Source organism: Physella acuta, unplaced genomic scaffold, assembly GCF_028476545.2.
Source record: "Physella acuta isolate Inbredline_101_S28 unplaced genomic scaffold, ASM2847654v3 ptg000996l, whole genome shotgun sequence".
Lineage (NCBI taxonomy): Eukaryota > Metazoa > Mollusca > Gastropoda > Physidae > Physella > Physella acuta.
The window spans coordinates 1-14,263 of record NW_026732513.1 but is presented as its reverse complement, the minus strand read 5'-3'; the positions used below and the strand labels follow the sequence as shown (position 1 = coordinate 14,263).

At 34.4% G+C, this 14,263-nt stretch overlaps 2 protein-coding genes across 6 annotated transcripts; one reads left to right on the top strand and one right to left on the bottom strand.

Annotated features, from left to right (window-relative positions):
* The first annotated feature begins 109 nt into the window (after window positions 1-109).
* On the top strand, window positions 110-10,636 carry LOC131954410 (uncharacterized protein C1orf50 homolog). 5 transcript variants are annotated; one of them, XR_009388769.1, is made up of 7 exons: window positions 110-419; window positions 4,594-4,709; window positions 4,815-4,901; window positions 6,994-7,125; window positions 9,831-10,072; window positions 10,148-10,191; window positions 10,229-10,636. XR_009388769.1 is itself a non-coding variant. In XM_059318067.1 (6 exons), the coding sequence occupies exons 1-5, from the start codon at window positions 404-406 to the stop codon at window positions 10,059-10,061; spliced, it is 582 nt and encodes a 193-aa protein (XP_059174050.1). In that variant the 5' UTR covers window positions 110-403; the 3' UTR covers window positions 10,062-10,072; window positions 10,189-10,636. The 5 variants fall into 5 exon arrangements, 4 of the variants coding, with proteins under 4 accessions (XP_059174050.1, XP_059174049.1, XP_059174048.1 ...); XM_059318067.1 differs by having other exon boundaries at window positions 10,189-10,636; XM_059318066.1 differs by having other exon boundaries at window positions 10,148-10,636.
* LOC131954409 (protein MTO1 homolog, mitochondrial) lies at window positions 10,636-13,271 on the bottom strand (the record flags this gene model as incomplete). The annotated part of the gene is given in 4 exon segments (XM_059318063.1): window positions 10,636-10,778; window positions 10,964-11,018; window positions 12,788-12,884; window positions 13,153-13,271. Coding segments are annotated over 4 exon segments (370 nt in total), but the record flags the coding sequence as incomplete, so codon positions are not given.
* Between the last annotated feature and the right edge of the window lie 992 nt (window positions 13,272-14,263).

Here is a 14,263-nt window from a genome sequence, read left to right as displayed (position 1 = left end):
TATGCAAGTGTAATTTAGTGTAAACCTTCAAATGCTTTTTTAAAAATGAGCTCTCCCTTAAAGCTATTCTTCCGGTTATATTAGAATATATATAGTGAGAAATTTAAGGTTTAACTCATTTCTATTCTAGATCTACGTCTAGATCTAGATCTAGGTCTAGATGTAAATGGATTCTTGAACATCTGATGTTGTGTAATGTGCACATAAAAAATCCATTAGTCATGCTTATATAAGTAAAGTAGGCCTAATTAATTATTGATCTATTTCTGCCGGCAGTAGTTTTCTTACTAACTAGAATCTAGATCTACTAGACTACTAGATCTACTACTACACTACTAGGGTTAGATCTAGTAGAGATTCTAGAATCTATCTACTCTAGAATCTAGATCTAGATCTAGTATCTATGGATCAAAACAAGGGTAATTTAATAATAATTATTAGCCTATAGCCTACTTATACATTGCCTATAGATCTAGATTATAAATTATAGTATTGTATTAATGTACAGTAATTGTATAGGCCTACTATAGACTATAGACAAGTAATTATACTAATTAATACTACTATACTAGTAATACTCAGTAATACTAATAGGCCTATGCTTTAATAAATAGTAGGCTAATAAATACAAGTCAAGTAGACCTATGGCCTATGATTTATGAATAATTTGATGTATTAAATTTGTGTCAAATGTAATAGATTAGGGGTAAAATCTTAGTTTAGCATAGTAAATTCCAACGTAGCTAGTAATGTGCGATGAAGGTAACTAATGAATATTTCTTTCATTTGGCCATATTTATGTCATATTTTACATAATATAACAGATAATTGAATAACAAATCATAATCCAAGACCAAACCAGTCATAAATATCCTGGAATAAACTTTAAATACAAGCAGCGGCCATGTTTCAAAAAACAATAAATTGTCTATTCGCATGTCTTTTGTGTTGATTTTGTAGTTTAATATGATTATTTTGTATTGTTTTAATATATTATATGCCTGGGGGTCGTCCATAAATGACATCACACTCGTAGGGAGGGGGTTCCGTAATTTTGTGACGTTGTGTGATGAGGGGGAAGGGGGGGGGGGGGGGGGGTTCAGATGGTGCGACGTCACACTTTTGCATTTTAAAAAGCAATGTTAGAAAACGAATTTTAGACGTTATTTCGCGTTTTAGATAACTGTTTTAATAAATTGTAATAGTTTAGCAAGATTTTGAAAAAATATCAATGTATAAAAAAGTTCAACTGCAATTTTGAGGGGGGGGGGGGGGGGTTGTAGGTTGAGGTGTGACATCATTTTAGGGGGGGGGGGGTCTGGCTGTTTGTGACGGAGGGGAGGGGGGAGGTAAAAATCGTTTTAAAAAGCGTGACGTCATTTATGGATGACCCCTTATATTGAGGTCTAGAATCTACTCCCTCTAAAATAAAGTTAAAATTCGTACAGAGGCGTAGCGAGGGGGGGAGACTTATGTCCCCGGGCAACGACCTTAGGGGGCGCCAAAATGGGTTGGAAAAATAAATTGAAAGCCTGAAGGGGTCGCAAATTGAAAGTTTTTGGGGGGGGGGGGGTGTGCAAATAGAAAGTTTTCCCCAAGCGCCGGGAAGGGTCTCTACGCCTCTGAATTCGTAGCAGAAATGTCATCTATTTGTTAGTTCACGTGCGATTGACATCATTTACCACCGACCCCTATGTTAAAAAAATAAAAATGCACTTCGTCTTGAAACTTTCACGTTCCAGTTGCCCTCCCCCTCCTTTGTCCATATAAAATCATATGAGTGTGCAAACCTTGCCAGGAGACGATCGGCTCTAAAAATCGTCCCTTGATACAGCGTCTTCTGTTAGTGCATTAAGCTACCACCGTATGTACTTAGGCTGCCCACTAATAATTGTAAGCCCTTCGAAGAAGCTTGTGATTAGGATGTACAAAAGAGGCGCTTTGGGTGGTGCCGGACCCCACGCGGATGGTTGTTTTCCTAACGCGCCGACTTAGAGGCTGTTGCTGTTAAACTACTGATTTATATTAAACTCATGCATATACAAAGCTCTGGCATTACATTAGGTCAGGGTGTACATATATGCAGAAGTCTTATAACAGTGAGAGTTGAGCTTTTGTTATACGCCATGTCGTGAAATAAACTGTTTTGTCTAGCTTTGCTTGCGGCCGATTTTGTCTTGGGCTCTTTTGTCAATGTCATTTTTTCTCAGGAGTCATTTGATTTAAGCCTTATTATTAGAAGTACCTTCGTTAAGAGTCAATATGTTGGGGCATTTTTGTCGGCAGGCACTTGGTGGCAAGCCTTTTTGACGGAGTTATTGTGTTGAGGCCGTTTTGCCAAACGTCTCAAACTAGCAGGCTTGCGACATTTATGATCATCCGTTCTTAACAAGGTATACGTATACTAATGTTTAATCAACGTTATTTTGATTGAATATAGGCCTAGTATTTCCCCCCCCCCCCCACCCCCCTCCCCTCCGTTCACCTTCTTTCATTAGGCATACACGTCATAAATAGCGGACCCGCATTCTTTCACTTCACAAACCTTTACTGCCTCCCGTAGCATATCAGATGTAACATCATTTAAGAACAACCCCATATCATTAATTTTTGTGTGTGTAATTGATATTGACATTTTGATAACAAAGTATAACCAACATATGTCTGAAAGGTGGTGACTTGGGATTGACCATAACATGACGCACGTAAATGGTGGAGTGACTGGTGTTTTTATATGATGTTTTATGAGGGAAGCTGGTAGAAAATAAATATAAATGTAAAAGTGATAAAAAACATTTATTTTCGTCAAAATTATGGTCAGACATCTTAGAAAGTAGGCTTATAGAGTGAAACTGTGGGTATTTTGTACATTGACTTTTTAGGAAAACGATAATACAATGGAGGTTGGGGGTTTAATTAAGGTGAAGAGAAGTAAAAAAAAAAAAAGACAAAATATACGATTGAATCACTAACTAAAGAAAAGAAGCACTTAAAACATTAAATGAAAATAGCAAGCATTCAAATAACAAGAACAAATTAATACATTTACATGCGAATAGAAAAGGGAAGCTATTCTAAATAATATTTTTTCAAGATGGCTGCTGTTTTTAATAGCAAATTTACTGTCTCGAACAGAGTTGATAAAAATTAATTTCAGGATAGTTAAATTGATTTAACCATAAAAGGTGATCTATTATTCAATTATTTATAATATTTTATCAAAATATACGAAAATATACTCATATTTATTATTTAATGACATATTCATTAATTCACTCTCTCCAACATTACTAGTTTTGGCCGAATTTACGACGCTAAACTAAGATTTTACCAGATTAGGACCTCTTTAGTCTTTTAGCCCTAGGCCGGTGGCCTAGATCAGGGGTCTCCAAACTACGGCCCGCGGGCCCCGCGAGGTCCTCTCATCCGGCCCGCGGAGATCTTTTTGTCCACGGAAAAAACGTTTGTTGGTGATAGCTGAGCAACTCTGCCCAGAAAAATCAAAGACAGGACTGGAAGAAATTGGCCCCCGAACTGAAATTTGATAGTCAATACGGCCCTCGGACTGAAAAGTTTGGAGACCCCTGGCCTAGATAATTGAAATTAAATTATAGGCCTAAACCAAATGCAATGTCTAAAATCTAGATCTAGTGATGCTCACTAAATTTGAAATCTCATTAGGCCCCTATTTTTACAAGCTTTTATTTAACTTACTGTCTCAGTCTCTGTCTGATCGAAACGCCCAAGTAAAATTTCGGCACTTCCAACTGTCAGATTCGGTACTAAGTTGGCACGTTGATCAAGACATGAAGACAAGTCAATCTGACATTAAAATTAAATTTGACTTAGTTTAATTAGATGCCTAATTAATTTTTATGAATTAACCTAGGCCTAATTAAAATTCAAATTAGTAGGCTGTCTTATCCAACTGTTGTGCACTATTATACACACGTTATCACGTTCATTAGGTGTGCAATGGTTTTTAGTCATGTAGGCCCTAACTCTATTGTAAATTTTAAAAATTTAAAGTAGGCCTAGGCCTACTGAAAAATAATTTATAAAAAATGTTTTAATAACAAGCTTTAAAGTTATAATGCACTAAAAAGTAGAAAATAAATAATTTTCTTTAAATAGGCCTATATAGTAATACACTACTATTTAAATAACTAAAGAAAAGCTTGGGTCTCCTGCTAAATATTAGTAAAGGTAATGACACACTATAGGGCCAATTTGGGTGACTCTAGGGTTCTATTTAAAATTTTGCATAGCTCAAAGTTGACCAATTTTTATGTTTTGGTCTTCATTATCAGGAGCAAATTTCAAATTAACTTTAAGAAAGCTAAGTGGCTGACCACATGTGCAATATGACTGACTGTTACATGGGTTTGTCAGTACTTAAACCTCAAGCAGGCAACTTGTGTAGCTTTGTCAAGTTGTTGAATGATGTGTTGCACCTTAAATAAAATATCAATTCTTGAAACAGCAAGAGAAGTGTCCCTTTTAGAATCAAAATATATTTTTCTTGATGGACTTAATTATTATTGTGTTTCATCATGACGACAAAAAGACTGATCTGTTTTGAATATTTTCTAGTTGCTCTTGTTGAGGACAACTCTTGTCCACTGGGTGTGCAGCTTGTCAACACTAGAAGAACCAACAAACCATCAGACTCATCTGACCTTGTGGAGCTTGCCCAAGCTGTCCAAAAGGTCACTTCTTAATCCCTACTTCTTGGATATTTTTTATATTTATAAATCATTCCCATCCTGTGTATATTTTGTTGAATTTTTAGAACTTTGCCTTTTATTTGACAGGCTGATGAATTTACAAAAGCTGCTGCTTACAGTAAACTGAGTGTTATCGCTGAACAAATTCGATTTCTTCAGGACCAAGCAAGAAAGGTAAGAGGACATGCTAGGATGAAAACATATTGAATTGTACTTTTATTACATTGTTCAGTTTTAACCCACCAACTGTGGTAGGCCTGCTCCATATTGTGTGGCCAAAAATGTACTTCCAATCCAATATTTTCCCAGAAATGACCTTTTATTTTTAAGTTATTAAATCTTCTACTGGTTAATGCTGTCTGTTGTTAAATTTAATGGATGGAAGTGTTAAACAAATTTATATTTGTCATACAATTTTACACAATTTTAAATAACACAGATCATAGTTCAGACTGATCTGTGATCTATACAATAACATTAATTATTCAACATTGTATCTAGAATCTAGTAGTAGTGAAATAGAAGTGAAGATCGTTCTTAGACCCACCCCCACACCACTTAAGCAGATGGGCGCCTTGAATTGGTAGATTACTGGATTCCAGTCAATACTAAATCTGATTTTAGGACAAATTAAAACAGGGGTTCCCAACCCTGTGCCCGCGGGCGACATGGGGCTGCTGAATGATTCATACGTGCCCGCCTCTCACTATTCGACAGAGACAGAATTTTTTTCATAAACATTATTTTAAAATATGATTTATTTTTGTTCATTTGTTACTGTTTTAATTTTTTTTACTGCCTAGGTTTATTAAATATGTTTGATACTTGTCTAGCGGCGAGCCAGACTGCACTATTTATGCTATCCTGGAACGGCTAGTGCCATTTGAATCATTCTTCGGTTCGAGATATTTATGCGAATCATTGTTTTCAAACATGAACTTAATAAAATCGAGATATAGATCTCGACTCACCGATGAGCATCTTTATGATTGTCTGCTAACAGGATTATTGTCATACGCTCCTAATTATGAAGCTCTGGCCAATGAAATGCAATGCCAAAGATCACATTGACTTTATTATATTTTTTTATTAAATGTTTTCTTTGTATTTATATGTTCTGTTTACTTTCTTTACGTTTTGTAAATACATTTCTCTGTGTGTATGCAATTTGAAAAAATGCCAAATAATTTTATTATTTTGAAACATTTTTGTTTATTATTTATTAATACATGATGACTATAAGAAAATAAGAAAATAAATTATGGGAAAATGACATGTTATGGAAGGAGTTTGTCGATTTAAAATAGGTGGTGCCCGCCACCCTACCCATATTTTAGAATGTGCTCTTGAGTAAAAAAAAGGTTGGGAACCCCTGAATTAAAATAATTTAAACAAAGTCTAGATTTTCCAAAACAGGAATCAGAATGTTATAAATTATAATGCAACAACATTTGTTGTGAAATAATTAGTAAACAATTTGCAGCAAATGTGGACCTAATAGAAATAAATTGCATCTGAAAACAAAAATTTTAATCTCAAACTTTCCAAGGTGAATATCATCCACTAAAAAAATGCTTTTAGCCTCTAATTATATATCAATTATCTTGATTCATGACCATTTAAGAAAAATAAGTTTTAAGGGTCTGTCTGCAATTTTTGTATGCCAACTCTTCTAAAGTCATATCCAAAATGCTCAAAAACTCCCCACACTACAGAACATTTGTATACCACTAAATGCCAGGCCCTAGAAGAAACAAAATGCTTTATTCATTCTCTTTTTACTTAGTTCACAACATCCTTTTGTTTGTTTGTGGGTTTTTGGCAAATAACTAAATTTAACCCACATTTAATGCAGCCATTTTGCTCAGATTTTTCAGCGGTCTTCATCTTCAATGTTAATACTATAATGTCTAATTATCAAGTTAACTAGAGAGACAATTTAATCTTAATGTGGAGATATCAAGATTTTATAAAGTACTAGTTAGCAGTCGCTTAATTGGAGGGCGGTCAAGGTTAAACTGTAAATCACAATTGGCTGATTTCTCTCCCTATGATAGACCACGAACTGAGTATAAGTGTAGTGAAAATTAGAAAATAAAGCTAATTTACTTTCTTTATTATAACATTTAATAAGCTCTAAAATATCTAAGGGATCACATGATCTACCAAAGATTTAATTAAAGAAAGCAAATTAGTTTAAAATTTTAAATGCATTCAAAAGCTTGTTTTTATAAAGGTTTTTTTATTTGTTATATTTAAACTCCAGGTCCTTGAAGAATCCAAACAAAATGCTTTATTGCACCATGCTGCATGTAACCTTGTGAAAAGACCTGGAACAATTTATTACTTGTACCAGAGGGAGTCAGGCCAAAGCTATTTCAGCATTTTGTCACCTCAGGTATTCAGGTTTTTGATTTTTTACATCGGGTTTGTTTATGGTCAAATCTTGTGACGTCCTCACAAGATGAAACTTTTCCACTTTTTTTTTGTCCTGGAAATCTGCATATTCAACTGAAAAAAAAAATATTCCACCTACCCACTTTTTTAGAAAAAAAAATCTTCTGTCGATTAATTTTTGTCTAGATATTTCTGGGTGGTCCCACATTTCTTTAATTCTCTAGACCTTTGCTTTGACTTGTGTATTTCTTTGCCATTAGGGTTTTTCCCTTTTTTACTTTCTCATTTATACGAAGTATAGAGAAAGTCTTGTAATCGTGCAAAAAAAAAAAATCGAGATTTTTACAAATCTCGACGTTTTACACCTCACTGATACGGAAAAACATAATTTTGCAATCTTGTCTGTGTGTCTGTCTCTGTGTAAACATGATAACTTGAGTACCGTTACAGCTAGGTTGATGAAATTTCATATATAAGTATTTTATCAAAATTGTAGATCCTGATCAACTTTTGAGCGATTTCCGATAACCGGAAGTGGTACGTTTTCTACTTTGAATTTTTCAAAAGCCTATAACTTGAGTACTATTTCGGATAGATAAATGAAATTTCACATGTAAGTAAAAGATCTACTTTCTCTACCTTCTGTCAAATTTTGAGTAATTTCCGTTGACCGGAAGTGCTAATTTACACTATTTCCGATTTCTCAAAAAACGCATGTAAATTTATAAAGAACTAATAATGTCCCGCTCCATTATGCACATTTTATTAGGCGTTCACTTGGTGTGCAATTTTTTTTTTTTTACGAGAATCTATTCTATTATAAAAAGTTTAAGCAATTAAAAATGGATTACAAATAGGCCTATTGTATATGTCCTGAGTTGCCATCCCTTGTAGTTTTATATTAAAATATTCGAGAAAGTTTAGGAGAGATCACTCCCGGTTTATTTCCATAGTATAACTTCAGTACATTTCTCAGGCTAGCTGATGTTCAGTATGCATTGCAGGCATCAGATAAAGAGTTTCTTTACAAATAAATGTAAAATATGCTGAAAACGGCACCACCAAGCTTTTCTTAATTGACTTTAGTAGGTTTAATAGAGCTAAAAACATGCAGCTACATAATAAGGTTTTAGCAGTCAAGTGCTATTTTTATTTTTTTTTAGTATATATCTAATATTAAAGCTTTTATTTTTCAGCTTTGTTAGATGAACTAAACCCCCTTCATAGCAGAGTTTAAACAAATTTCTGAATGATCAGTTCATTATAAAGTTATAGTTTAATAAAGTAGAAAAACTCGCCAAGTTCATTGATTGTTTTTTTTTTAATTGTTGATGGCTCATCCAACAGAGGGGGAGGGTTAGGAAGAGCTAGATGGGTATTGCTGTTGTTACTCTGTGCATATATATTAATTGTCCACACTCATGTGCAGATGTACTTGTATACTTTTACAAATACAACTTCTCAAACATGGCACTTTTTAGGGTGTCAAAAAAAGTTAAAAAAAAAACTAAATTTTATAACATAACTTTTGACTGCTTGAGGTATATGACCAAATTTGGTATCAAGTGTGTGTCTTAATCATAATCTTGTGTTCTTAACATAGCAGCTTTCAAAAAAACATCTGGGATGGTTTTAAAAAATGAGTTTGACAAACCAGCTAAAATGGAAACCTGAGACGACATGTGATTGGAGATGTGATGCTTGTAGAAAAAGTACAGGAGTCTCCTGTTAATTCTGACAACCAGTAATGTAGGGAAATTAATATGAATCACTGATAGAGGTTTTGGTTTGATAGCTGGGGGGGGGGGGGGGGGGGGGGATTTTACTTAGCTTGGACTGTCTTTAGCACTTGTTTTAGGAATTTTACTTAGCTTGGACTGTCTTTAGCACTTGTTTTAGGAATTTTACTTAGCTTGGACTGTCTTTAGCACTTGTTTTAGGAATTTTACTTAGCTTGGACTGTCTTTAGCACTTGTTTTAGGAATTTTACTTAGCTTGGGCTGTCTTTAGCACTTGTTTTAGGAATTTTACTTAGCTTGGACTGGGATGTCTTTAACACTCGTTTAAGGAATTAATGTTGTCTGAAGTTGAGGTCAACCAGCTTTTTGGTTTGAGTTTGTTCTTCTCATAATCCAGTCTCTGGCTATCTAAAAGATCATTGGAGAAAGCATACAGGCTTGTAGTTTTCACTGAAAATTGGCTGTTCAACTAGTTTTGTATTACTGTTGTGTGATGATGTGTTATGGAGGCATCACATAGCTCTTCATTACCTGCCAAACTGTCCTCACTATAATTAAAAATCTACATAGGTCGTGTAGAGAGGCAATAGTCACTCACCTGACTGTTCAATAATATATGTCATAGTGGCTGCGTTCAGTGCATAAGACCCTTCACCTCCATCTCTTATGGAACATAACAAGTCCGTAACTAACACAATCATTTTAGTTTAAGAGCTTAGTTTACTTAGCTACAACTAATGCCACTAATGTGAAGAAAATATGGCAGCAAAGCTACTTTGACTGGCATTGGATGGTTCATAAAAAAACAGGATGTGTTTGTCAGTGTGGGGTTGATCAATAGTTGGGGCAGAATCCAATGCTCTGTATACACATGGATAAGACCTGATTCTACTTGGCTAACACATACACTGAGAATGTGGGCAAATAGTAATGATGGAATTGAAATTTTTTTTTTTGTTAATTGCAGGAATGGGGAAAGACTTGCCCTCATCAATTTTTGGGGGCTTATAGGTTGGAGTTTGACCAGACATGGACCCCTTTTACAGTGCTGGAGCAGAAAGATAAGGAACTGGCTTTCTTAGATCAAGTTTTTAATGCCCAGCAGGCCCTAGCTGCTGATGATATAATAGAGTTGAAGAAATCCTCTAGTTTAGCACAAATTTCAGACAGGGCTGTTGGCAAATGTCAAGAGAGCTGAGTGGACAGTAGGTCATGGGATTGTGTGATGGGGAGTGTACAGTAGGTCATGGGTGTAGGGATTGTGTGATGGGGAGTAGACAGTAGGTCATGGGTGTAGGGATTGTGTGATGGGGAGTGGACAGTAGGTCATGGGTGTAGGGATTGTGTGATGGGGAGTGGACAGTAGGTCATGGGTGTAGGGATTGTGTGATGGGGAGTGGACAGTAGGTCATGGGTGTAGGGATTATGTGATGGGGAGTGGACAGTAGGTCATGGGTGTAGGGATTGTGTGATGGGGAGTGCTTGCTTCCAATCTGGCACATTTAACCTGTGCAACTCTGGTATATACAGTTTAAAATTGTCAGTGGAGTATACAAATAATATTTGGTGTAACATGTATTGTGCTGTTTATTTTTGTTCACTTCTAAAGTTGAGTAAGACAATTACATTTTTGTGAGAAACCTTGATCATGTGATTTCAAATGGTGCCTGCAGTTGGCAAAGCAATGAAATCTCAGTCTATCAAATTTCTCTCATTCATTAATTCCAATGCAATCATACAGAATATCAGAGGTAATAAAGTTAACAAAAACTGTGTTTTGTAGTTTTGATCTGATGAAGTAGGGGTGTCAAACTGATTAAGCTTTGTATCTGGCCTGCTTTGTTGATCTGACGTGGTTGAGTAACAGAACAATGGCTGCAGGTGTCATCCCAGGGATACGACTGGCAGCAGCAATCTGAAAAAAGTTTTTTTTTTTTACTTTGAGTGACATTTTGATTATTTAGCAATTTGTTTCATTGCAAAAATGTACATTGAGCAAATTATACTGCACTTTTTCCTCCAAATGAAATAATGTATTTCTTTATGTCCCATATCACTGGTACACTAAGCATACATTGTAAATAAAAAAATTCCACAAACCGAGGCTGGTCTGGCTTGGGCTAATTTGACTTTAGCATCCGTAGACATGTTCAGACTAGAAATAAAGAGCAAGCAATCAGTTCATAGGAAATGTTGCAAAAATAAAATTAGGCTCTAGATAAGTAGTGAAGTACTCTTTCAAACATTATCGTCCAAGGGGATAGTATGGTTAGCACTATACCCAACTGCTTTTACTTTCCGTACTACTATGAGTCAAGTGCCCATCAGAGCCAATGCCGGATTAATGGGGCGAGCGGGCAGCAGCCAAAGGCCCCCAAATTTCTCTTATAAACCATAGTAAATTTCACGTAACTCCATTACTCTTGGATTTTACTTGCTTATTTCAATTTTTTTTTAAAAATAAGTACCAGCTGTCATCACCTCCTACCCAGACAGTGTTTACATAAAGCCAATGATCCCTAAAATAACATTCTGGGCCACAGTTGATTTTATAGTTAAAAAACAAACAGCAGCAAAAATTTGATTCTACTTTACAATTGACACCTCACACAGTAATGAATGTTGTTTCATCAGATCGCGTAGTGAGGTGGTAACCAAACATAAATTTTAAAAATACAAATGCTGGTCTGTTAGGTATAGGATCTACACCTCGAATTAGCTCTCACTCAAGCATGCAGACTAGCAGCATTAAAGTATAACTCCAGCAAAAAAAATACCTAGCTTTGATCACCAGCTACACTACTAAGAAAGGTATTTAGGTATGGGAAGATGCTTTACATTTTTTATTTGAAATGAGGTTTTGGATAATTATAGGTACAGGGTATCTAGACCTAGTAATTTTTATTAGTCATCAGAGCAGGAGGTAGAGTTTACCTATTTCTGCGAATGACATTTAGATAGTTCTATGCCTACCCGCCTTAACTTTAAAAAAATATGAGAAAGGTAACCACCAGAGTTGGGTGTTCTCAGATTTGAGCCCGATATACAAACTCAGGACTTTTGGGTTAGCAGTCAGTTGCTCTACTTCCCGACTTTACATGCAATTTCTCTGTCTAGCATTGCCATTGTAAACTTGCAACATCTAATTTTTTAAAATCATAATAGGCAGCAACCAGTTAATTAGCTTGTAATTTCTATGATGCTAAAAATAGATTTATCTTGAGATTATAAAAAAAAAATCATTCATTTTGCAGTTAACCCAAGTTAAAGGACAACCATATTATGGCAGGTTTATCTATAATAAGTTAGGTCTACATTCAACAGAAATACGGGACTTTTGGGTTAGCAGTCAGTTGCTCTACTTCCCGACTTTACATGCAATTTCTCTGTCTAGCATTGCCATTGTAAACTTGCAACATCTAATTTTTTAAAATCATAATAGGCAGCAACCAGTTAATTAGCTTGTAATTTCTATGATGCTAAAAATAGATTTATCTTGAGATTATAAAAAAAAATCATTCATTTTGCAGTTAACCCAAGTTAAAGGACAACCATATTATGGCAGGTTTATCTATAATAAGTTAGGTCTACATTCAACAGAAATACGGGAGATGAACATGGGTTGGGCAATCTAATTTACATATTTAAAAACACTATTAGTATTAGGCCTAGATTCTCTATAGTTTTTATTAATAGGGTTTGAGCATCACTAGTCCATATCATGAGGTAACATCTGTACATCACTTACCTCATATAGTCCATATCATGAGGTAACATCTGTACATCACTTACCTCATACAGTCCATATCATGAGGTAACATCTGTACATCACTAACCTCATATAGTCCATATCATGAGGTAACATCTGTACATCACTTACCTCATATAGTCCATATCATGAGGTAACATCTGTACATCACTTACCTCATATAGTCCATATCATCAGGTAACACCATCTGTTCCTCACGTTTAACACGTTCCATCTCCTCTGTCTGACCAACAATTTCTGCGCTGTACTTGACTATAGGGTTCAAGTAGGAAATAATAAATAATTATCAACTACTGTCACAAAACATAAAAGTTTAAAACTTTTCTTACAAAAACGTACAAACTTTATAGCTTTGGTTACAACAAGAAAAAATTAACACATTTGTTTTTATGCTAAACAGATATGTTAGTGAAACTTGGTGAAAGAAAAAATATCAGTGTGAATATAAGGAGAAAGTTGGATTGAATATCAGTTGGATATTATAGTACTGTAATGAATGTGGGAAAAAAATGAAAGTAACCTTCAATCTCAATTCTCTCAAGCAGATGCTTGCTAGCTGTTCTCAGGTGACGGAGCTCAGGTATGGCCACAGATAAGGCTTCTATGTTCACCAGTGGGTTACACAACACATCTCTGCCACTAAATTCATTCACAGATAGGCATTCATAGATTTATGTATCTATATATATATATATATATATATATATATACATAAATATATGTACTAGCCATCGGTACCCGTCTCACGTGAATTATAGGCCTATATATTTTAAAATGTACTTGTTTGAGAAAAATTCTAGATCTAGAATCCAAATAGATAAAATATATATATATATATAAGTTTAGGCCGGAAAAATTGTATTTTACACATTTTATAGCGTACGTAGATCTAAATCAAATTTGAAAGAAATAGTTCATTTCTTTTTATTCTAAACATGGCAGATGACGTCATTAGTTAATGTATAAACATTAGTGACGACACTGTTTTATGCGTTCTTTTTCACAACTAAACGCTTTTCCTATTGCATAATTAAAACTTTTTCTAAATTCGAATACGCCATTATTTTTCTTCTGTAAATAAAATTGTGGTTACACATTTAAAACATCTACCATATTATTTTCAACAAAAGTTCGTATCAAGTTCTCCATATATCGCTGCAGATTCTGACGTGATATCCGGCGAAAATATTTTGTGGACACAGAGAGAGAGAGAGAAGTGCACACATGGGCTTTTATATTTTAGGATATATATATATGTATATATATATAAATATGTATATATATATATATATATATATATATATATGTGTATATATATATGCGTGTATATATATATATGCGTGTATATATATATATATGCGTGTATATATATATGCGTGTATTATATGCGTGTATATATATATGCGTGTATATATATACATACATATATACATATATATATATATGTACATATATATATGTGTGTATATGTGTGTGTGTATGTGTGTGTTTATGTGTATGTATATATGTATATATATATGTATATATATATATATATGTATATATGTATATGTGTATATATGTGTATATGTATATATATATATATGTGTATATATATATATATATATGGACATATATATGTATGTGTATGT

What these genes read in the sequence shown, in the direction of transcription:
- LOC131954410 (XM_059318067.1), top strand. An exon ending in TTGCCCAAGCTGTCCAAAAG is followed by an intron (nt 4,710 to 4,814) that starts GTCACTTCTTAA and finishes TTTATTTGACAG; the next exon opens with GCTGATGAATTTACAAAAGC. An exon ending in TCAGCATTTTGTCACCTCAG is followed by an intron (nt 7,126 to 9,830) that starts GTATTCAGGTTT and finishes TGTTAATTGCAG; the next exon opens with GAATGGGGAAAGACTTGCCC.